General features: G+C 46.9%; 1 protein-coding gene across 1 annotated transcript in view; it reads left to right on the top strand.

Annotated features, from left to right (window-relative positions):
• The window catches only part of Tiam2 (TIAM Rac1 associated GEF 2), a 218392-nt gene that overhangs the window by 100475 nt on the left and 92895 nt on the right, over positions 1–25022 (top strand). Inside the window, 4 exon segments of the mRNA XM_047557396.1 lie at positions 14507–14616; positions 16491–17358; positions 17361–17689; positions 21806–22241. Of these exon segments, the coding sequence (XP_047413352.1) occupies positions 16497–17358; positions 17361–17689; positions 21806–22241 (1627 nt within the window). The 5' untranslated portion in view covers positions 14507–14616; positions 16491–16496.

The following is a 25022-nucleotide window of genomic DNA, read 5'->3' as shown; positions in this document are numbered from 1 at the left end:
ATTAAATAACTTCAGGGTCTCTCTGGAGGCAGGGGTTTTATGAGCATAACATTCCAGCTGTGGTTTTGGGGGCAGAATGTTTACTACCACCCTAAGCACAGGGTGGTAGGTGTGTGTTCCTGCTGCTAAAGGGCTTAAAAAAGAAGCTGAGTCTCCCTTCAAGTGAGTCAGCCTTTATTCAGCAAACCCTGGAGCCGGTTCCTGTGGAACTTTGGTGGTAACTGTGGAATGCAGGCCCACACCAGCCCAGTCTCAGACCTGGTGGCAGGCTGTCCCGGCTAATCGCTTCAGGCAGCCCTTGGAAAACCACTTTCTGGTTAAGTCTGCCTCATACTGTTCCACCAATGGAAAAAATTGAACATGATGAGGGTGTGTAGCTAGCAGACAAAAATATATCCAGCATTGCACAGGATCCGTTTTTAGCTCTTAACGGCCGAGCATTTGAAGTGTTAGACGCTGCTTCCTGGCTTGCCATGGGCCGGGGGAAGAGAGTCCGGGGACGTGTATGTGGATTCTAGTTACGGGAAACTTTTCCTGTTAACCCAGGGACCCTGAGGAAAACTGGCGACATCCAAAGTTTTGGCAAAGGTAAGCTTATCCGTGTTTATTTCTCCGCTCCTGGGATTGAGACTTAATTTTATACATGAGATATAAATGTTTTTCCAAAAGCCTCCTCTGGCAACATCTCTTTGTGTGCTGACTTATCTTTGTTTTAGATTATTTCGTACTTAGGCTGCACACATTGTTGTGCATCAGAGAGTTATTAGCTATGAATTTAAGTGTCTGTATGCCTTCAAACACCTCATGGTGAATTTTTGGAGTTGCCTGCTGCGTTTTATGAATTAAAAATTCTTCAAAAGCTGATTATATGGATTGCTTTTTCTTGGTGTCTCAAGGAAGTGCCATTTCTCCGTCATTCAATGATGGCTGCTCTGTCTTTACCAGTCAATTCCTTCAGGATGGAATGCAAAAATAAAATATGACAGATTGTGTTTTATAGATTCCTGGTTAACATATAATCCCATCAGGACTTCGATTTTTAGCTGAGCAAGCTCTTTGACTTAAGAGGGTTCAGATTTGTAGTTCGAAGTCCACAGTTTAGTACCGTTTGTCCTTGAGTTTGGTCTGAGACTTTCTGAGAGAGAGGGATCCCTTGTCATCTGGCAGGTTGGGGTACCTGGTTTATGTGGAGTAGTGGACCACGTTGTCATCGGGCAGAGCTGCCCATTCATTAGGGCATTGAACACAGGCAGCATGGCGTGTGTGTTGAACTGAGGGGACAGAGGAGCCTCGCTTCCCTATGCTGCTTCCTGGGCTTCACATTAATTTGGCCCAGCATGTAATTCTCAGAAAATTGGTAGGTGGAGAGACAGAAATAGGAAGCTTTATTGAAGTTGCTGCAACTCGGAGGTTATTTATAGGTTTTCTGGAAAGTCAGGGTATAGCCGCGCAGCGCTGGAGTTTTCCTGAGGCACCGCATCCCACTTGGGGACTCTGGACTCTGCCGCTCACTCTCAGTGTGATGGCGGAGTGAGTTCTTCTCTGGTGGGCAGCGTGGTGGGTCCCTTCTCAGCTGCAGGAGGGCTGTTCTCCCCTGTGGGAGAACAACTTCCTTTAAAAAATGTCTTCTTGGAATAGAGAAACTGAGTGTGGTCTGGGTGAGTTAGAATTAATAGACACTTGGTCACTTTTTATTGATTATCTTCTTTTTAATCTAAGAAGGGCTGCTCTGACCGGGCGGTGAGCATTCAGAGCAGGAGCAGAGCGGAGGCCCACCTCCTCCTCCAGTGAGATTAACACTTGTCACTGACTTTGATTTTTACCAGAGCTTGCACACAAGAAGCTGCCTCTCTCGAAGAACCTTAAGGCCCAAGTGCACACCAGCAGGCCGTGACTAGGGTTGTGAACCCCCACAGATAACACTTCCTGTCTGTTTCCGTGCAGAGGGGGCAGCTTGTGAGGCTCCTTGTAGGCCAGGTCTGTGGCCAAAAGGCCTGGAAGTGCAAGATAAGGATTAGGGTCCTTGAGAAGAGATTATCCTCCCAACGTGGTCCCTCGCCCATGAAGTCAGACAGATGATTCTGTCTTGGTGGTCTCAGCGTGCATTTGAGCAGAGCCAGATTTCCTTGTGCAAAGTCAGCGTGGGGTCTCTGCAACCTCTTTCCACCGGAAATATTGGAAGGAAAGAACCCAGAACTTGCATTCCTTAAATATCTGATGGGGCGCTTTACTCGGTCTGTATGTGCCTCTAGGTTTGATGTGCTTTATAAGGTTCACTTATGTGATAGGAAGTCAGGTTAGTGAGGTCTGTTAACTGTTAGATTTTTAAAAAATCATTTCCTTTCTATGGAACTTTGAGAACAAGGTCTTTTTAGATATTTTAAAGGAACAGTTTACATTTTTTCAAAATTTAATGTACCTTAGATATAGACCAAGGTAATAATGGCTTCATGTGAAGGTTGGGAGGGGAGGTAAATGTATGGAATTGAAAGAAATAGCAACAATATTGAAGATGAGGAAAAGTAATAATGATGATAGTAGGTAAACATGAATTTCTAACAGTGGCTCTCTTTTTTATTACTCAGTCCTGTTTAAAATAGATGAATAAGTGTTAGGATTTAATCCTGTCCCAGGAATATTTCACACACATAGTCCATAGTATTGTGCAGACACAGAATCTTAGATCTGAAAATGGATCTTAGATAATTTTTCAAATTGGAAATCTGAAAAGCCACAGAACTGAAATGATGTGTCCAAAATGACTGAGCTGGTTAGTCGCCCAGCTGGGACAAGATTCTGTATCCTGCTGGTCCTTTCCTTGTGCCACTGTTTAATTGGGAATACTTGGGTGCATCCCATCCCGATGTATCTTAGTAAATTGATAGAGACAGGTGTATGTGTACATGTGTGCCTGTGTGTATGCACACACACGTATGCCCATGTAGATTCATTTCCCTGTCCATTCTCCCTTCCCTCCCTCCCTTTTTCCCTCTTTTTCTTTTCTTTGGTTCATGCTTTCATCTTACCAATCTTCTTACCAAACCAGACAGATTGGAAGTTCCAGTCAGAGGCAAGGACTTTGGTTTTCTGGAGTCCAGTGAAGTTCAAAGCTATACACCCTTTCAGTGGCCACTGTCAGAATTTTAGGTTCACAGGAGCTACTCTAACCTAGTCGATAAGACAGCTTTGACCTTTGCCAGTCTGCTTCTATTTCATTCTTAGATTAAGAGGGCTTCTGCTTGTTGGTTTTTTTATGGTCACATTGTGATAGACTATTTAAATAGACTATTTAGGCTTTGTTCTGTACCTTACAAGAGACACTACAAAATGGAGCAAAATCCTAGCGGATAAGCTTGGCTTTAGGGCCAAGGTAATGTAAGGCCATTTTAGAAGAATAAACTTTACCTAAAAAGTGCTAGACTTAGTTGTGACTTACACTCTAAGGAAGGACACTGGAGCAGTACAGATAATCAGGTGGAGCTGACCCCGGAAGCTCCCAGGACTTTGATACAGGCTACACGATCCTGAGGACAGGCTTTAGGACAGCCCTGCAGAGTGCGACTGCTCTGCACTTTGCTTCTGACCACACCTTTGTGCCACATCTCGATGGCTGCAGAATTGTTGGAGCAGGATTTCTAATGGGGATGTGAAGGAGGGATAGAGACAGGAACTTGCAGCCTGCGAGGGACGGATGCTGAAGTCCACGGGACGGAGGCAGCGGGGAGAAAGTCTCCAGGGAGCGCATGGAAGTGGACTAGCTTTCAGGTCCTCCATGGCCACCACTGGCCGGGGGGAGCCTCTGACAGCCAAGTGAGGGGAGCACACACAGCCAGCAGTGTAGCAAGGTTTAAAGAAATAGAAGGGAGCGAGGCACTTCCTGGAAAGTGCATCAGTTCAAGCCATTGCCGTGGAGAGGTGGGTCATGCATGAGCCAGAGCAGCCAGGCGGCTACACAGGGACAGAGCAGCCACAGCTCTCGATCCTCCCTCCTCCTAGCGACCCCCCAACCCCTCTGTTCCCCTTTGCAGCAGAACCCCTTGGATGAGTTGCCATCCTTGCATCTCGGCTGCCTTGACCTCCATCCTGCTGCACCCTTGCTCCGTTCTCTAGGTTCACCAGGAACTCCTGCTTTGCAAGATCTGCCAAACGCAGAGCTTCCTTCTGGGTCCTGGTAATTTGGATCAGAAGCGTCTGATACTTGCTCTCAGTCTCCTCCCTGCCGCAGTTGTGCAGTTGGCTTCCCGGGCAGCACACTCTCTTGGTTTCCTTTGAATTCAGTTCAGGACTCTCTGGTTCCTTTTTCTGATCCCCTCTCCCCCATTTCTTTGTTGGAATGCCCCAGGGCCTTCTGGGACCTCTTGTCTTCCCTTTGTTTACTTATGGAAAGCTCCTCCAGTTTGTGCTTTAAATACCATCTCCACAGGGATATGCGGCAGGTTCAGACCTCTAGGCCACCTTGCTCCTGATTCCAGACTTACATACCCAGCTGTCCACTTAGCGATATCACTTTTATGTCAACAGACTCCTCCAGTCTAGCATGTCTCACAGAGTTCCTTCATTTTCTGTTAGCTTTCCTTTCTGTGACAAAATGCCTGAGAAAATAAACTTTAAAGAGGGAAAGGTTTATTTGGCTCATAATTTCAGAGGTTTCAGCCCATGGTTGCCTGGCTCTCTTTGTTTGGGGACCTGAGGAGAGAGAGAGAGGGCATCGTGACAGGGAGCTCACGGAGGAGCAAACTGTACCTCGTGGCAGCTGGGAGCAGAGAGAGAAGGGTCTGGTCCCAGTCTCCCTTTAAGGGAACCCCCCAGTGACCTGACTTCCTTCCAGCAGGCCTCTCCTCCTAAAGCGTCCCACCTCCCAGAAGTGCCTCAGGCTGCAGACAATCCCTGAGCACATCGTCCTTTGGAAAGGACATTAGCGTCTACCATAACCTTAACGCAGTGGCTTCCACTGAGGGCCGTGGAGTTGGCCTGGATGTCGCCCACCACCCACTGCTGTCCCTGGAGTGCTGTGGGTGCCCACTCCCCTGGGCCTCACCTGAGCCCTGCCTGCCCCTTCTCTCACCTGAATGATCAGAGTAGCCCAGCCAGTCAGCAGCCTCCACTTGCCTTGGCCGTCTAGGTCCACACAGGGGACACAGGATAAAGATACGCCCCACGGTGAACCCTCTTTGTCATGGCTTAACCTCCGTGTGAAAGCCCAGTCTCCAGGGCTGCAGTCTGGGGGCTCCGTGTCCCTCTGTGACCTCTTCTGCTCCGCCTCCCCTTGACCACTCTGCTTCAGCCACCCTGGCTTCCTGCCCCCCACCTCTCTGGTGGGGCCTGGGCTGCTCTTTCCCAGAGCCCACAGGGTCTCCTGTCCTGCACTTGTCAGTTCCCTGGCTGCTCTCCTCCCCTCACTAGAATCGCAGCTCATCCTCTGTCCCCTCCCCTTGGCGTCCCCCTCTCTGTTTTTGTTTTGCCTGAGTGCTCATCACTTTCCAATGTATGCTCTGTTTTTCTTGCTTGTGGCTCATGTCTCTCCACTGCCACATAAGCTCCAGGTGAGCAGGGGTTTGGGGACGGGTCAGTTTGGTTTATTGCTTTGTTTCCTGGAGCATAAAACGGTGTAGTTAGTGGTGAGTATTTATTGCATGAATCAGCAAGAGCACATCCTACCTGGGAAGCCTGCTGCATAACTGAAGCAACCTGATCATAATTGCTAAATATTCTTGAATTCCTATAGTCTATCTTAAAAATGTAAAATTTGGATTTTACTTCATGTTTGTGTTTTATAATGGGAGCAGGACTTAAATTACCATTAACGGATAAGGGAGCTTTGGTTGTCCCATGGTCTTCAGGACCCTTCCGGCTGGCTCTGGGGCCAGGTATCCACAGCATTTGAGAGGAACACTCTAAGTTTTAATTGGTATTAAGAATAACGACTGCGACACTTACAGAATGAAGAAAACAAAATTCTCCTCTGTGGGATGTTCTTTGTAAGGCAGAATAGAATAGCCAAAACTTAACTCAAAGCTCTTCGTTACCTTAAAATGCCAGTATTTGTTTCATCCTCACCTCTCAGTCCCAGTGGTGGAAGCCTTTGTTGCTTGGGATAAGGACACCCTTAGACAGAACTTTCCCCATGTTTATTTGGAAAAGGGGCACGGATTTGTCTTCACCACTGTTGTGAAAGGAGAGCCTAAAAGTTAAACCGAACTTAAGATAACAAGGAATAATGTCAGATTTTTTAAGATGCAGAATTTAAAATTACTTTGATGTAATGCATATATTAAGCAGTGATTTGAAATGTCCAGGTTTGCTTTCTGCCTTTACCCTTTTAATGATCTTGGTCAAATCATTAATCCTTGGAGGTTAAGGTTCCCTTTTCTATGGGACAGGGATGACGGTGCAAACTATTCAGGTTCTTGTGCCTGGTGGGGCCTGCCTGGCCTGCAGCAGAATATTAAACTCTTCCCCCTCCTTCCACGGGTCTTTCTGCTTTGCATATAAAAATATTTTAAATCCTTATAAGTTGGTGGCTAGAATCTTATCAAGTTTGTGAATAATCATTGAGTTAAGGAAAGTTTTGGCAATGATGGCTTTAATTTTGCCTGCAGGCCCGAGGGCGGCTTAGATAGTACCTTTAAGACAATCTTGTGGAAGTGAACTCTCGAGTAGGGTAGCACCTCGCTGCAGTAGAGTAGTTACACATTTACGAGGGTGGAGGAAACGCCTATTTAAATGAGGGGAAAATGCGTGGTTGAGGCCTGTTCATTGTTCGACGTACATGGAACAGTGTCTAATGAAGACAGATTCTGCCAAGAATAACTTGGTACCATCACTGTGGTATATTTTAGTCTCAGAAATGAGGCTCAGGAGTACGCTGTCTGCTTCCAATTTACTGAGGCGTGTGCCTTCTGTCCTGGGCTCTGGTTTGGTGGGAGTCAAGGCTGCAGCCTGAGATCCAGGCAGGGCTTTCCGTCTGAGCAGAGCTCACCCGTGCCTAAGCTTGCTTTTTGTGGAATGGCTCATGCTCATAAAAATTAATCAAGAGAGGTTATTTAAAAGTTATGCTAACAGTTTTGAGAATCTCATGTTCATAAGTTACAAAATAAGAATCTTTGGACACAAAGTCCTCTAGAGACAGATGTTGGGCAAATTTTGGATGAGATTGAAGGAGAGATGAGAAAGGAGGAGGAGCCAGGTGGGGAATATTAGAAACATTAAACAGCAACAACAACAAAAAAAACCCCAACAAATCCATGCTTGAAAGTGTAAGAAATCAATAATCTCTAAGAGAAAAATAAGGAAAATCACTTACCAGGATTATTTTCATTTTAGATGATATGGATTCTGTTATTTTGCTTGAAAAGGTTTTATTTTATTTATTTATTTATTAAGTCCCTGAATGTGTTCAGTTTCCGTGATGGCTGGGCTGTAGCTGGCTGCCCGATTTACTTGACATTCCAGAAACACACCAATGGCATTGGTGGGACCTGAGGTCTCACCTTCTCCCTTGTGAACTCAATGCTGTGGATGTTGCATGTGCTCCTGCTGATCCTCCACCTGGGTTGTGTTTCTAATCTCCCTGCCACTTTGAGGGAGGGTCCTGTCCTCTCTGGTTCTCCTCCTGGTGCCCAGCAGCACAGCGCTGGGTCTGGGGGCATCTCCAAGCTGTCCTGGAGTGCAATGCTTATATGTCGCTTCATTTCCCCAGTTCAGACCATCATCTTCTCTTGCCTCCCACACTGATCTTTGAGCAGTGGCTACTGGTTTAGTCCCACTGTGTCCCTGGGTGATGGTTCACTCTGTGGTATTTCTGGGCATCGTGAGGTGTGCCAGGCTTAGGGGTAGTGGGCAGAGCCCCCCAGTTGCCTCTCCTTCTCAGCTCTCCCCTCTGACTGCCTCCTCATTTCTCCAAACTCTGTCCCTTCTGCCCTTATCACCCTTCCCTGAAAAGCTGGGGCTTTCTCTACTCTGCTCAGATGTTGGCTCGGTCATTCACAGATTCAGCTTGGAGCTCCATCTTTGCTGTTTGCTATTCTGGAATTCCCTTCTTTCCTTCCTTTAATTGACAGAATCCCGTTCACCATTCAAGTCTCAGTTATCTTCTTATGGAGAAGATAACTTCTTAGGAAGAAATCGAACACCCAGTGAAGTTCCCCTGCAGTCTGGAGAGTAAAGGCTTGAAGCCCAGGGACTCCTTTCAGGCAGAACTGTGCTTTCATGATGAATGGTCCCTTTCTTGTCTGGTGCTTCCTATTTTAGCCAATGCGTTTGTCTTGGATGATGATTTTCTTGAATATTTGAGACTCTTTGGAGTTTGTTTGCCCTCAGGTCTTATTAGAACGGATGTCCCATTCCGATGAAATTCCCCTGGAAGTTTCATAAGTCATTGTTCTTTGAATCTTTCTTTTGAATCGCCACTCTAGAAAATAAGATTTTACTTCACACCCCAGCATACAGGCAAACATCCAAGCTCTCTTAGTTTCATAAGAGAGTTTTATCCTACTGAGATGAGCTCTGTGATTTCCTGTTCTGTTTATTATGTTCTCTCTTCTGCTCTTTTCAAATTCTATCCTATCCTGTCCTGTCCTATTAACTTCAAAATACTGGCATCACTTTATTGAAGGAATTTCATGACCCTGCATTGGTCCATGACCCATAGTTTGATCAAGACTTTTGTAAACGATATATTTTTTTTCTATCTTCTTTACTTTTTTCTTTCTTCTTTTTTTTTTTTTTTAACAAACAGGTGTGGGTTCTGAGATCCTTGTGGTGAATTGACTGGCTGAGGGGATGGACTGTGCACAAAGCCAGGCCATTGTCTCTGTGGAACTTACCACTTATCCCTGTTGAGTATCAGCACTAGTGAAGCAGGTCCTGCTCCTCTGACATTCAGTGCTGTGATTGGCTCCTCCCCGTCTTCACTGGGCCCTGTGATTGGCTCACCCCCATCTTCACAGCGCAGGGGAGGAGTCCTGCACGAGAGAGGTGGTCTTAGCTTTGCAGCTTGCTCTCTGCCACTCTGGTGGTTAAGGATTCTTCGTCCTGAGCAGCATTCCCACGGAGACCAGAGGTTCCTTCTGCCTGTTATACAGCGTGGGTTCGTCGTCTTAAGTTGGAAATGAGCTCCTTCAAGTTGTGGTATTGGATTCATGCATTCAGGATGAGAGAAGCAGGTTCTGGCAGTATTACCATTTAAGTTCGCCAGAGCACCCAGAAAAACCACTCCAGACGCAGGGACTCTCGCCAGGGATTTTATTAAGTGGATAGGCAGGGTGAGACAGAGAGAGAGGAGAAGAAGAGAAGAAGAGGAGAAGAGGAGAAGAAAGAAAAAGAAAGGTGGCGAAGCTATCTTTAAGTAGTGGAATTTTGCCGGCCCATAACAACAAACCTATGATCCACTAGGAAGATGGCGCGCTAACAATCTGGGTTGGAAAGTGGTGTGTGTTGGGGACACAGAATAATGGTGGCAGCAAAATAGCAGATCTGATGCCAATAGTTTGAATACTTGTTAGAGTTGAATGCTTTCCTTTGAGTTTTTTAGGTGTGTCTGTCCTTTATTTTAGCATTTTTAATGACACCTGCATAGTAGAACTGCAAGGGGGGCTTCTCAGCCCCAGCTGTGGATGCATTGGGCCAGATGCTTAATTGACTGTGAGGAGTCCTGTGTGTTGCAGGACGTTGAGCAGTGACCCTGGCCTCTTCCCAATAGCCAGGGTCACCCCAATGGTGACAACCCACAATATTTCCAGACGTGCCAAATGCGCCATGTGGGGCAAAGTCACCTGGTTGAGAATGTCTGCTTTAGGGTAACACCAGTTGTTCGGTGAACACCGGGTATCTCCTTCTTTCTTCTTTTTGGCAGTACTGGAGATTGAACCCAGGGACACTCTACCACTGAGCTATATCCCCACCCCTTTTTATTCTTATTTTAAATCAGGATCTTACAAAGTTACTGAGGCTGGCCTCCAACTTGCGATCCCCCTGTCTCAGCCTCCTGAGGCACTGGGATTCCAGACCTGCATCCCTGTGCCCCATATTTTCTTACATTTTTGATCATGAGTATCTGATAATGCAAGTACATGGCCTTTGTTCTTGTTTTCTTGATGTTTGAGAGTTCTCTTAACAATTAGGTAGTTTTTCACACTGTAATAATTTGGGGGAATTAATCGTAATCAGATACATGCTGATAGTAGGATTTAGAAAATTCCAAATTGATATATAATATATATAATATGTAGTGATTAATAGTTAGTGGAAGATTTGCACTGACAGCTATAATAAAATCTGATATGGTATACAAAATTAGTTTTGTAGCTGAAATTTAATAATAGTACTGTGTTATCCACGGATTTTTAGGTGGTTTCACATACATTTGTACACTTGATTCTCATTCTATGAGGTGAATAGTGTAGTTTTTTTTTTATCCTGAAGTTGCAGATGGAGAAAAAAAAATCAGGATAGGTAATTATCCCACAGACTCACAGGCTATTCAAGAGACAGAAGCAGATCTTAACCCACCTTCTGACACAAACCAGCCTAGAATTCTGAGACTTGTCTCAGTGATTGAAACTCTCCCCTATCAGCCCAAATAAGGGGAACCATGGAGATACTGAGATAGCTGATGGTGGCCAGCCCATTTCTTATCTGGTTATTATCTCTGTTGAAGTATTTGCCTTGGCAGTGACAGGGGTCCAGGTTCAATATAAAAATCTCTCTGGAATTACGTGAAGCCTGTTGGCTTCCCTTGGAGGGTAACCTTGAGTTCCTCCACTCCCTCTCACTAGCCATAAATCTGCCTGGGGCAGTGGCCCTTCCCTTGACTCTGCCAGCAGCACCCATCAGCCCCTGCTTCACACTACCATCTGCCCACCCACGTGGTTCCTCTTGTTCTCCATCTGGGCAGCCCAGAGGCAAAGCAGAGTCTAGAGTTTTAGTTTTTCTGCTGCAAACGCTGCCCTCCATGGAAGCAGAGATGTTGGGACTCTGACCTGTTAGTATATCACCAGTCTCATGGCAAATGAAGACAAGGCAAATTTTGAGCTTCCTCCTGAAAGGTATCTCTCTGCTTTTCAATGGTCACAGGGCTGTTGGGATCATGGTGGCACATTTGTTAACTCCCTCCACACTGCTGAACATTTCTATTGTGGTAATTGATCATAACTGAAAAACCAAAAGTCTTCCTACCATCCTTGTAATTTTTTTTTTTTTTTTTTTTTTTTTTTGTGCTGGGGATCGAACCCAGGGACTTGTGCTTACAAGGCAAACACTCTACCGACTGAGCTATCTCCCCAGCCCCCATCCTTGTAATTTTAACTTAAAAAGCTATGTAGTGCACTCATGTGAATGGGGATTGGAGGGGAATGCAGAAAATGAAAAATGAGGTGTTTCTTTTTAAAGGTTCATGGGATTGTGACCAACTTAAAAAATTCTCATATTTTATCTTTATTATCCATAAACAAAATTGTTGTATAAATTATATGCACAGCACATCATATTTGGCAAGTACACACTTAGTGCCATCTTTGTATCCCAGGAGTGACTTCTCTTATATTACCTGTGAGCTGTGTCTACCTTCATAGGTACTTTTGCTATTTTCAGGTACAAGGTCCTTTTGAGTATTTCCTGTTTATATATATATATTTTTAAGAGCTCACAGGAAATCTCTTTATTTTCAGCTCCCTGACTATCAAAACAACAGTGTTGAAGCTTGAATATTGCCAAATTACCTTAGTAAAGGAGGTAGAGACCCAACGTGCTCTTTCTTTCTTCCAGACAAAAATCACAGCTGAAGCATGACAGATAAATATCTGTTCAATGGGTCAAACTCCTTGGGGACAATAATTACTTAGTCTCCCTCAGGGGTTATCTTTCTTGTCAACAAATTTCTCATATTGGATGAATTCTTCCTGCTGCAGTTTGAAGCTGTATTCCCCCCCACGGCCAGCCAGCCTTGACCAGACCTGTTGAATGGCTGGTCAGCCTCAGGCCTCTGAAAAGTGCACATTGTTCGTCACTTCTGTCACTGCTGGATGACTGTTCTCCAGGCTGCGCTGTCGTCAGCATGGAAACACATCCTCCTGGGCTTTTGCACAACTTCCAGCCGTGACTGGTAGGGAGAATTCCTGCTCCGTCTGAGTCCCGGCCACACTTCCAGCCTGTGAAGGTGCTTTCCTGCAATTCAGGTGTTTGTGGAGGGCTTCTTGGGAGCCTCGGTGTTTTAGGCCTCAAACGGACAAGGTTTAGTGGAAGGATGTAGTACTTATTGAAAAATCAAGTGAAACAAAAAATTAACTTAAAAAAAGTAGTAAGGCACATTGAGGTTATAAACTGTTGCTAGGGTATAAACTTCCAGCTCGGAGCTGTGGTGTGGTTTTGAGTCCTGGCCTTTGTGTTTCCGGGAGCATCTGACAGTCCCTGGGTGTGGGGACCTGCAAGCATTGACTTGGCAGATCAAAGGGGCTGACAAAGAGAGGCCGGGAGCCCTGCCCCTTGAGGTCATCTGTAGACCTTGATTTGGAGGAAAGTAAACAAATGCAAAGGCTCACTCTGATCAGCTCCCTGTGAGGGTCTAAGAGGCAGTAGCTGGGAGCTTCCCTGGCTACTTTAAGCTCTCTGAGTTGGGGCGGGGAGGATTCACAGAGAAAAGACCAGTCATTCAGGTTTTGAACTTTAAAAGGTGGGACTCTTGCAGTCTAGTTCCAGGTCAGGGTTGGGGTCTGCAAACCCGCCTCTTTCGCTTGTGTAGCGTGCTGCCCACTATAAGGTAAAGGCCAATGGCAGAGCAGGTGCCATTCCAGTGCATTAATTAGGTCCTGGCCTCAGTTTTAATAGGCTCAAACGAGCTGTTGGATTTCCTGCTGGTACTCAAGTGGAAAGTTTATTTGGCTTTTTTTTTCCCCCAACCTACAATGTATTTGTGTGGGTAAACTTAAGCAGAAGACTTGTCTTTGGCCCCGTTAGAGGAACTGAAGTCCAGGCCCATTGCTTCCCCTCTTGGGGACCATAAGTCATTATTGGACCCTTCAGTGAAGATGCACGGTACCAATGAACATGGGGAAAGATGTCACTCATCAGGGAAATGCAGTGAAATACTGCAGTGGGATATCACCACCACCCACAAGGACACTGCTATCAGGAAAACAAAAATGACAAAATCCACACAAACTAAAATCCCAGAAGATAACAGGTGTTGCCAAGAATGGGGAGGCACTGGAGTCCTGCCGTTCTGTTGGTAGGAATGTAAAATGGTACAGGCTGCTGTTATAGAATGACCCGAGGATCTAGCACTTTTGCTTCTGGGTACATGTCCAGAAAAACTGAAAGCAGGGTCTCCAAGCTGTATTTGTCCACTTGTGTTTGTAACAGCTTATTCACAATAGCCAAGAGGCGGAAGCAGCCCAAGTGTCTGTTGGTAGGTGATGGATGGATGGATGGATCGGGGTGAATACATATGATGGAATGTTTTTAGGCCTTAACAAGGAGGCCATTCTGACACATGCTGAACATGAATGAACCTGCAGGATGTTAGGTGTGTGAAGTAAGCCTGTCACAGACCAACAGGCCTTGTGTGGTTCTGTTACATGGGGAGCCTGGCGTTGTCAAGTTCACAGAGAGTGGAAGGAGATCAGTGGTGCCCCTGGTGGGGAGCAGAGTGTAGGAGGCAGCTGTCGGTGGTGCCGAGCTCAGGACTTCTGGAGCTGGATGTTGGCCCCGGGAGCACAGCGGGGGGAACCTACTCAACACTGCTGAACTGTACTCTTTGAATGGGTAAGGGGTGAATTTCATGTTATGCGTATTTTAACCACAGTGACCAGTTCCATCTAAAGTAGTACTGAATGGTCACTCTTGAACCCTCGCCATCCTGTGCTTTATGTCAACAGAGAAAATCTAGGATCTGTGTTGGGCACGGATGCTGCCCGATGGCAGCTGCCACCAGCTCTTCCTCCTCCCTGTCAGAAGCCCCTCGAATGCCTCCAGGGCAGGCCTCCTAGCCCAACTCGCATGTTCTTGAGAAAAGCTGCCAGTGTCATTGATGAGGTCAACCTCTCTAACGGGAGTTACCTTGGCCAAGGGCTGGTGGCTGTGGTTGAACATTTGGGGTGTGTTTTTATTGCTTAGTCGGCAGAGAACAATGAAGTGCTGTCCTGTCAGGGGGGTGCCCCTGCAGTCCTGTCCGCAGGAGTCTGAGGGTTGTTTTTCTGGAAGTGCTGACAGATGAGCCAGGCATGACTCACTCCAGCCTCACCTGCCCTCCCCTCAAACAAAGGCAGGCATTTGACTGCAGACCGGGCGTGGGCTTGATGGCCTTCGCGAGATTGGATGGACAGTTCTGGCTTCCTTTGCATCTTCCAAACAACCTTGCTGAATCGAGCAGTCCATAGACATTTATTATCTTGACAGTGATTCCGGACACGGGTTGTTTCTGCAGATAATTCACGTCACACCTTTGTTTTTCCTTTCTGGGAGCGTGGTGCACAGTGCTTGATGGAGTCTCGTTCACTTTCCTCTTTTTCAGGCTCTCTTCATGGACTCACTTCCCGTGCTTGTTAAACGTGTCGCCTTGCTCCCAAGACCATGTAAAGCCTGCTGACCTTTAATCTCCTCAGAGCAAGAACGGGGCTGCAGGTAACCCAGCTCTCCTGCGTGTGACTGCTGTCGAGTGTGTGTCTGTGAGTAGGTAATATGTACACGTTCAATTATTTGGTCCAGTGATTTGGATTTTAAATGTTTGGTAACTGCCACCGAGGGAAGGGCAGTCCACTTGGCTTCTGTTGTGTGGCTGCACATTCTTAAATATGAAATAGAAAACCTGATTTGTTGGGAAACCTACCTGGAAGCATCAGCCTCACCTCGTCTCAAATAGTGGTGCATAGTTTAAATGGAAAATGGGAGGTTTGGAGCAAATTTTGCTTTGCCTTTTGCTTATAATGGAGTCCTTGAGCTAACTGGGATTTCAAGGCCTAATACTTTTTTCTGATGTCCACATTCTTATGAGTCAGCTTCAGACCTTTTTCCCTCATCATTTCTTTTTTTTTTTTTTTTTTTTTTGTGGTGCTGGGAACGGAATCTGCTTGGTAAGTGCCCTGCCGATGAACCACATCCCAGCCCATCCTCAAAGCGAGGACACCTGAAGTCTTTACACAGGCTCTGGATGAGTTTTATTAAAATATTTTTCTGTCCCACTTCCCTTTTATGTCAGTCTAATTTAAAAATATTTTTTTGAATTTTTTTTTTACTAGGAATTGAACCCAGGGCTGCTCTCCTCTGAGCAGCATCCCCAGTCCTTTTAGTTTTTATTTTCAGAGAGTCTTGCTAAGTTGCTCCAGCTGGCCTTGAACTTGTGATCCTTTTTTCCTAGCCTCCTGAGTAGCTGGGATAATGCGGATGATAGGTGTGTACCACCATGCCCATTTCAGCCTGATATTTGAGGACTCACCGTTTCTTGGGTGATATTCCTAACTGTGTGATCCATGAAAACTTGAGCAGAGCCTGGTACCTGGGGTTGTGTTACCACAGCTGTGGTAGTTTTTGAGCAATGACCTCTTATACAGCTGGTGTCTGTGTCTGCCTTTTGCACCTACAGGTTCAGCCAATAGAAGGGTGAATATATTTTTTAAAAATTGCTTCTAGCCTGGCACTGTGGCACATGCCTAAAATCCCAGTAACTGGGAAAGCTGATACAGGAAGATTGTAAATTTGAGGCCAGGCTGGGCACCTTAGTGAGGCCTGAGCTCAAAATAAAAAATAAAATGTGCTGGAGTATAGCTCAGTGGTGCACCCTGGGTTCATTCCCCAATAAAGAAAAAAAGTGTCTATACTAAACACGTACAGACTGTTTTCCTGTTGTTATTCCCTGATAGACTGTAACCACGGTTTACATAGCATCGTAAGTAATCTAGAGATGATTTAAAGTGTGCTTCAGGATGTGCATAGGTTTTGCACAAATACTTTGCCATTTTATATGGTGACCTGGTCAACCTCAGATTTTGGTGTCCATGGGGATCCTGATCCAGTTCCCCAATGTTGTGGTGAGGTGTTAGCTCTTCCGGTAACATATGTGTAATGAAAGTTTATCTTGCTGATCACTGAAGGCCATTGTTTGGTCTGACAGAGTAAAGGCACTTGCCCTTCACTTTTGCCTTCAAGAATCATTAATTCAAAACCTGCCAACATCCAGCATGAAGGCGATCTCTGCCTTCAGCTGATTTTTATGCTTATTTAACTTTTGAATTTATGTCATGCCACAAATAATGTGTTTAAAATAACTAGCATGCGAGTTTCTAGTGCTGTCTTTGTGGCTAATGAACAGCCTCACAATGAGGAGAGCCCGTTCAGTAAGCAACTCCTGCAACTCCTGTCTCTGCTCTGAGTCGTGCTAGGCACAGAGAGAGGTTGGTGACTTCCTGTGTCATGTGTCAGACGTTATTTTTGAGAAAGTTTTGTCATATGGGATGTAACTTAGATTATGACTCTTAATGATGCAACTGTTCTTAATTTAGGTTAAGATGGGGAACTCCGAGAGTCAGTACACCCTTCAAGGATCTAAAAATCATAGCAATACCTTTACTGGTGCTAAGCAAAAGCCTTGCTCCCTGAAAATACGTGGCATTCATGCAAAAGACGAGAAGTCATTGCATGGATGGAGTCATGGAGGCGGCGGAGCAGGGTACAAGTCCAGGTCCCTGGCCCGGAGCTGCCTGTCTCACTTTAAGAGTCATCAGCCTTATGCATCAAGACTTGGGGGACCCATGTGCAAACTCTCCAAAGGCACTGCCTACTCTAAGCACAGGGCGAACGCCCCAGGAAATGATTTCCAGGGCAACAGTGCTGCTTTCTCACCCGAGAATGGCTTCCACTATGTTGGCCGTGAACTGGCAGATAACCACATCACCTCGAGAGACTGCAATGGACACCTTCTCAACTGCTACGGGAGGAATGAGAGCGTGGCCTCCACCCCCCCGGGCGAGGACCGCCGGAGCCCCAGGGTGCTCATCAAGACGCTGGGGAAGCTGGATGGGTGTTTAAGGGTGGAGTTCCACAATGGTGCCAACCACGGCAAAGGCCCTGCCGGGGACCCCGGCGGACCTGTGCAGCTGCTGAGATACTCGCCCACCCTGGCTCCCGAGACCTCCCCTGTGCCCCAGGCCAGGAGGGACTCCAGTGCCGGCTCCCCGGCCAGCCAGCGCCCCTCTCCCACCGACTCTCGCCTGCGCTCCAGCAAAGGCAGCTCGCTGAGTTCCGAGTCGTCCTGGTACGACTCCCCGTGGGGCAACGCTGGGGAGCTGAGCGAGGCGGAGGGCTCCTTCCTGGTCCCCAGCACGCCGGATCCCAGCCTCCCCGTCGGCTTCCCGCCTGGTGACGCCAAAAGCTGTTCAACCAAAGCTCTTCCCTGTCCTCCCTCCGGGAACTCTACAAGGAGGCCAGCCTGGGGAGCCGCTCCCCGTCCGGCATCTGCCTGTCGGACGAGTACATCGGCTCGCACAGCTGCCTCAGCAACCGCGTCTCCTTCGCCTCGGACATCGACGTGCCCTCGCGGGTGGAGCGCAGGGACCCTGCCCAGTACAGTTCCTTCACCCTCCCCTGCCGGAAGTCCAAGGCGTTCACCGAGGACACTGCCAAGAAGGACTCCCTCAAAGCCAGGATGCGGCGCATCAGCGACTGGACCGGAAGCCTCTCGAGGAAGAAGCGGAAGCTCCAGGTGAGGCCCCGTGGAGCAGAGGGGAGGCCCGAGTTTCCCGTGCATGACGTGGGAAGGTCTCGGGGGCCCGCGCGCAGGGGAGCCGGCCCCCGAGGAGAGCTGGGCCCGAGACCTGGCTCGTCCACGGGTGTGGGTCTTTCTTCTTGACTGCAGATGCGTGCTGTCCTCAGCCCGCCACCTCAGCCTCTCCGCGTCTCAGCTCAGGCTGCGAGCAAGATCCCGCTGCCGGGCAGCTTTATTCGTCACCGTTCTGGAGTCCAGGAAGGCAGATGAGGGTGCCGGTGTGGCGTGGTCAGAGTCTGGGGCGGCCCTCCTCCTGGTGCAGCTGCCACCTTCTCACTGTGTCCTTAGTTGACGGGGAGAGGGGGAGCCCTAGTCTCTTGTTTTATGGTCACTGGTGCCTCGTGGCTGCACCCTCATGGCCTCCTCTAAACCTGGTCACCTCCCCAGGGCCCACCCTCAAATCCATTGCAGTGGGGGTCAGGGCTTCCAAAGGGGACTGGGCAGGGGCAGATATGCAGTCCGAAGCTCCCAGATTCCGTGCTTGACTCCAGGTAGGAGCCCCACAGGAGTAATCTTAACTACGGGACAGACTGTCCTCAGGCGGGGACTGGAGAGAACTCCTGAAGCAATGGGGTGTCTGAGGATTTTGCTGGACCAAACTAAAAGGATAAGGATGATTATCATTATTTTTTGGATACCGGCTTCCTGAACTTGTTATTACTTGGAAAAAAATAGTTTCTATGTTTAAATTATATATATATATATAATAATATATAAGTCTGGCCATCTCCTCATGGGGACAGCTGGCCACTTTTAAAAAAAGCATCTTATAGCTAAGTAGAAGTAACAGCAAATATATAATGATGATGTTGTTAGTAATACTTTTAAGGTTATGTAAAGTTTTAATATGTCAGCAAAGTGCTTAGCCACCAGAAAGGACAGTAATCCTTTTTCGGTAACTAGTGACAATTGCTAGGTTTTCAGGTGGCGGATGCTTGGTTGTTTCTATTTTTAATAATAGAAGGGAGAGAGCCTCCCCCTACCCCGTGACACTGTGTAAGTCACAGAGTTGAAGAGACTTTGAACGGGCAGCCAGTCTCTAACAGAATCATGTCTTATCCGCCCTAAACAGAAATATAAGATGGAAATTCTGCAGCGCTTTAGGAGTAGGGAGTGACGCGACTCCTCCGAGTAGTCATTTCCTCCTCGTGCGCGATGGCCACCGCCACCGCTCCTGCACCGTGCTCGCCTGCCTGTCTCCTCCCGTTGAGACAGGGAGCAGATGAGCCCCAGCCGGGCTCCAGGGCCGCCTCCCATCCCCAAGTGTGGTCATTAACTTACTCCTTAGTCATCACTTCTGGGGCTCAACCACTAAACAGAGTAGTCACCGTCCGAACGCTGCAGGTCGCTCTGGACGGGGGAGAGGAAAACTGTGTGCTGATTTTTAAAGCTTCCACCTGGAAGTGACACATCGGACCTCCATGTTTATTGGGTCACTTATTGGGCAGAGTGAGACACGTGGCCCTGGTGATTTCAGAGGAGGACAGGGTGGGAGAGGCCCTAGGGAGGACTGAGACTGTCTGGTGGGTACATTGGCAGCGAAGGCAGACTTGTCACAGATGCAACGTGGAGCACAGCCACCATTTCTCCTGGTTCTAAAGTCTCACTGCTCTTTCACGACCACGTTGTCTCGGGGAGTTTCCACAGAGACTTGTGGTTCTTACTTGGTAACAGAGAAAAATGGCAAGTGAACTATGACAAGGTACTGATTTAGTACTGGCTCCTGAACGTAAGGAACGGTGACCAATTTTCCTTTAGCTTCTAAGGAGTTAAATCCTGCCTCCCAGCCCACTGGGGGTGAAATTGACAAATAGAAGTGGCATATGTTTAGAGCTGTAGCTTGGTACCTTGAAATGCAGGCCCGTCGTGGGACAGACCCCACGTGCAGGCTTGTTAACACGCTTGGGCTTTATATAGTTACCTGATTTTTTTGTGGTCAGAAGATGTCTTAGCAGTTTTTAAGTATGCAGAGCAGTTTTATTAAAGTCACAGTAGTGCATGTTAAATCTTCAGAGCCTGTTCCTCTTGTGTAACTGAAACTTTGTACACGTTGACTGACTTCTCCCTGTTGATCCACCTCCTGACCCTGGAAACCTACTTTCTGCTCTGCTTCTGTGAGTTTAACTGTTTTGGATCATGCAGGGTCGACTCTCTGCCGAGTGACACCTCTTGACTCCCTCTCTATTTTGGCTACCGTGCCCGGGTCATCAAGATATATTAGCTGTTGTTTGTGATTTTCTGATTGGGCAGAAATGGAAATCATGTGCCTTGTGTGCATAACTAACAAGCTCTGCGGTTTCACACCCAGAACACAGGGGCTAGGAGGTCTGCCTGAACTTATTTAAAAATGTTTGAATTTTTTTTTTTTTTTAAATTGCCATTGGCTATTAGGCTTATAGGATTAGAAATTGGTTAGAGACTAGGGGAATTCACATTTATGTTTAAAAATCAGTTATAAATGCTAATATGCAATATTTCTGTACTTCTGAAGGAGAAGAATTGCTTCGCTGTTGTTGAACATTCAATAGCACCACAATTTGAAGTCTCTATCTGATGAGAACCAACAAGAGTGTTTATAGGTCACATGTAACTTTGGCATGTATGTGCTTTTCTTTGGCACAGTCCTGCTTGTTTTGAAACGCCCTATTATGACTCTTGCAGGGTAACAGAGTAATCCCAGTGTTTTGGGGTAATGAGTCAGAGATCATATAACGCTAGCTATAATGAGAAGTATTCCATTCCTTCCCCTCTTAGGATTTTTTGAAGTTCAACAAAGTGAGAAAAATCTGAAAGTGTTTCGAAAGTTTCCTAAGTGACTCACAGTGGCTGCTTTATTTGCTTTGTTCTGCACAGGCATCAGTGTATAAATAAATATGACTGGGGGACATCATGTAAACACAGTGGAAAATAATATTGTCGTTACTAATAGCTGTGTTTGGGGCTCAGTTGTTTATAGCTCCTGGGCATTTGGAAATATTCTTCAGTTGCATGATAATGATTTTCTAGCAAAAGACAAGTAAATGCTACTTGTTTTCTGGGAGAAATTTTTGCAAAGAGAATCTGTCCACACAGTTGAATATTCAAAATAATCCCTTTCATCAATGGTTCTTGACCCAATTACTTCCATTTTTATTTTAATGTGTAAGGAAATATTATTGAAAGCCCAGCTGCAGTTGAGTGAACCTGAATATATTTGGCCTTTCTCTGCAATTGCCTATCTAAGCTGTGGATTTGGAGTGTCAGTGCCTTTCAGGTCAGGAGTCAAGTTCACTTTTAGCTGAATAAAATAGGTACTCAAATGAAAAGATGTAAATGAATAAATTTTTTAAATGAAAGAAGTTCCCTCATTAATAAAAATTTGAATTATGAAGAAAAATTACAATTACTGGTAGTATCCTTTGTGGATAAGGAATCCTTGGGGTGTGGTATTTATTATATGAACTGGGAAAATAAGCTGGAGGTCCTTAAATCCAAAGTCTAGTCCTGGGCAATTGGCCAGAAGCTGAGGACCCCTTTATCACAGGAGAGGGGGAGAAGTTTACGTGGTTTTACACGACAACACCAATGTGTCTGGATCCCTCTACCCCGCCTTGGTAACAGTGCCTTTATAACTTAGTTTTTAAATGATGTAGGTTGAATAGATTTTAAGAGTGTGAATTCTTTCCTGGAAGTCATCACTTTCACAGTTAAAAAATAATAAAAAGAAATATCATTCTAGAAATCTTCACTAGTGTGGGTTAACTATACTAGTTTCCAGGTTAGATTTAGGAGAGCCCATGGTATTTATTTACCTAAGAGTTGGTGCTCCTAATACATGTGGGATTGGCCAACCCCATTCCTATAAAGTACTCTACCACCGAGCTACATCCCAGCTCCAGGCAACATGGTTTCTAAATTCTTTCTGTCTTGAAGATATGATGAGTAGAGTTGTAATTTTATTATAAGAATTTCATTGTAAGAATTAGCTAGCACCAGGACCACACCGAGGCTGTGTAGAGGGAGGGATGCTTGGATGCTGGGACCTCTGATGCTGTTGCTTTGTGTTGTACACAGGAGCCCAGGTCCAAGGAGGGCAGCGACTACTTTGACAGCCGCTCGGAGGGACTGAATGCAGATGTGCAGACGCCCTCTCAGGTCTCTGCGCTGCTGTGGCCGGGGGGCTCGGCTCACATCCTGTCTCAGAGGAGCGAATCTGCCCATGCGATTGGCGGTGATCCCCTCCAACAGAACATTTATGAGAATTTCATGAGAGAGCTGGAAATGAGCAGGACCCACCCAGAGCACACAGAGACATCCACGGAGACCGTCGAGTCCAGCAGCGAGTCGCTCAGCTCGCTGGAGCAACTGGATTTGCTGTTTGAGAAGGAACAGGGAGTGGTCCGGAAAGCTGGGTGGCTCTTCTTTAAACCCCTTGTCACTTTGCAGAAGGAGAGGAAGCTGGAGCTGGTGGCGCGGAGGAAGTGGAAACAGTACTGGGTAACTCTTAAAGGTGAGTGCGTTGTGACTTGCTGCGGGTGGCAGGTGGGCCCCGTCTTCGCTGTGCTTGCCTGGAAAGTGAGGTCACCGTTGACTGGAGTTAGTGAGCAGGTTTCCATACACAGCCTTACGGCATGCTTCACCACAACACTTGGCCAAACCTGTGTAATACGGTTTACTTACTATTTGTATTTATTATTTAGTCTAATAAACAATTATTTCATTCAAAAGTGATTGCTTAGTATTTTGTATGCATTACTATACCACTCTTTGAGACTTTTCCTGTTTTTTGGGAAAGGAAAAAAACACTAAATGAGTTGCTAAATGAAATTTCATGCTTTGCATGTGTTTAGAACTTGAAAGTGGTCCTTCTTAGTTTGAATATCATCTGGACTACTGGATTTGTATCATCTTCCGTTGATGAACTACGAAAGTCTAATTGTTATCCCAAGTGCAACTTGCTTTACTTGCTTTCTTTTTTTGGTCCTGGGGATGGAACCCAGGGCTTTGCTTGTGCTGAGCCTGTGCTTTCCCACTGAGCTACACTCTTGGTGCAGCCTTTCTTTGTTTTTATTGCTGATTTTTTTCTTTCCCCTGTACTTGCACACGCTAGGCAAGCCCTCTACCACTGAGCTACATCCCCAGTCCTCCTCTTCTTTTTAATGTGAAGGAAACAGAGATAGGGATTTGTCTTGTTGAGCTGGTAAGAGTTTCTCAAAAGCATTGCCATTAGAGAATTAGACTGGCTTTGCCCTCGTGGTTGTGAGGAGTGAGGAAACTGGATGTCTGAATGAGGAGGCGGGGCGCCCTCAGTCACCGCAGTGCTGATGGACACAGGCAAACAGGAGGACAGCCTCGCCACCCCTGGCATTTCTGGGAGGCCCCCGGTGGCATTACAAGTCAGACCTCCTCATCAGGTGACACGCTGCCCTTCCCGATCACGGAGCAAGGCAGAAACGGGAACCGCTTCTGTAGCCAGAAGGTGGGGAACGCCTGGGGCCTCCATGGCACCCCTTCCTTGCTCTCCTTTGCCCTGTATTTAGATACTGAGCCCCCTCCCCCGCCTTGGAGGAGAGGCCTCATGTTTTGATGACCCACAAGCCCCCCGGTAGATGTGCACCTGTGGAGGCATTTTGCCTATTGGTTACACCTTTTTCCCAGTGAACAAGCTGTGTGTGTGTGTGCGCGCGCGTGCGCGCCCAAGGGCCCAACGTCCTGCACACACTGCAGTCTGTTTTCTAACTCTGGATTTGGATCCTTGTGGTACATCATGACTGAGAAAGACCTAGAACATGCTGCACTTTCAGATACTGGGGAGACGGGCTTTCATATGGGAACAGCAGAGATCTAGAAAGTTGGAACAGCAGGCTCAATCTAGTAAGGAATTATTTTGAAGGAATAAGAAAGCTGGCCTGGCTCTGAAAGGAAACATCCAAGTCAAGAATGGGACAGGGACACGTGGCAGCAAGTATTGTAAGTGGAGAAGGTTTGGGGGCTTGATTTACAGGCCATTCAGAAGGCGTTTCCATGGTGATATCACTAATGTAAGAGCAAATGTATTTTGAAGGAGTGGATGTGATCCTTAGCCCCACCCTTAGTGGTGCCATAGCCCTTGCATGGAGGTGATGGTGGCACCCTTTGCTCTGCTCAGCCAGCCGTTTCCCTCCTTGTGGGCACTGTATGTCGGGAGACTCGCTCTTAAATAGAATGTGATTCTTGGAAAGGCTCCGCCTGCAGCCTCCCTGCCTGGAGAGGCCAGGGAACCTGTCCCCAGGGGCCGAGCCTCTGGAATCAGCCTGAAGCTGCCTCCCACTTTCATGGGGAGCAGCACTGGTGTCTTGCTCTGTTATTGTCGTGTGTCCATTTTCTTAGTTTGTTGCTTTGTTGCTTCAAATGGATACTTTGGGAAGTTCTTTCCTGCTTGCCTGTGGCATCTCCACCGTGCGGGGCTGGTCATGGGGCTTGTGTGTGGCCACGTCCCTCCTGAGAAGCAGGTATGAGTGGCAGAAAGGGTTGGCAGCCAGGCGCTGTGGAGAGAGTGGAGCTGGGGTGAGGGTGAGCAGTCAAGAGGACACCTTGACGTCATTCTGTAGGACACTGGGGGCCGACAGGCTGAGTCTAGGTCAGTGCGAGCACCACCACGGGAGCTACTGGTGGGTGGAAAGACACCACCATCCCAGTGTCCCCACTCCCGGTGGCACAGGTCCCGGGTCAGTCGGTGGTTGCGATGGTGGAGAATTCAGAAATAACCTTGGGGTTGGAGGACCCAGCTGCCAGGTTCCTGTGTTCCCCTGGAAGATAACCTGGAACTTGCAGCTGCTGACGTCAGGGATGGGAAAGGCCTGGGACTCCTGAGAGCTCTGTGCTCGGCTCTCAACTTGCTCTGAAACACTTCACACGCGCATAAAAACGGTGCTTTGTAAGTGTTATCAAGCACTCATTCCTCGTTTCCTTTGCAGCCAAGGCTCGCCATGCGATAAAGGTGTTTTTCCCAGCGTGACCTTTCCTGTGTGGTTCTCTGACCTTTTCCTCTGGGAGTTCAGTATGTTAAGTTCCACATCCTTGGCTCAAAGTTTCAAGTTCTAATGCTCAGACTTAACTCTTTGGTTTAATCATCCTTAAAGTCGTATGTTATGTGTCGATTTGCATAAATATTTAAAGAGAATTTTAAACTTTAAACATTTTCTAAGTATCTATGTAGGTAAATCAGAAACAGGTTTCTGGAGAGAGCAGTTAGGAGCAAACTACCTGGTGGCCTGTTTCCACTGGATGTGAAGGTGTGCTAAGGATACAG

Source organism: Sciurus carolinensis, chromosome 7 (genome assembly GCF_902686445.1).
Source record: "Sciurus carolinensis chromosome 7, mSciCar1.2, whole genome shotgun sequence".
NCBI lineage: Eukaryota > Metazoa > Chordata > Mammalia > Rodentia > Sciuridae > Sciurus > Sciurus carolinensis.
The sequence above is the reverse complement of the archived record's forward strand: the minus strand, read 5'-3'. Positions and strand labels throughout refer to the sequence as shown.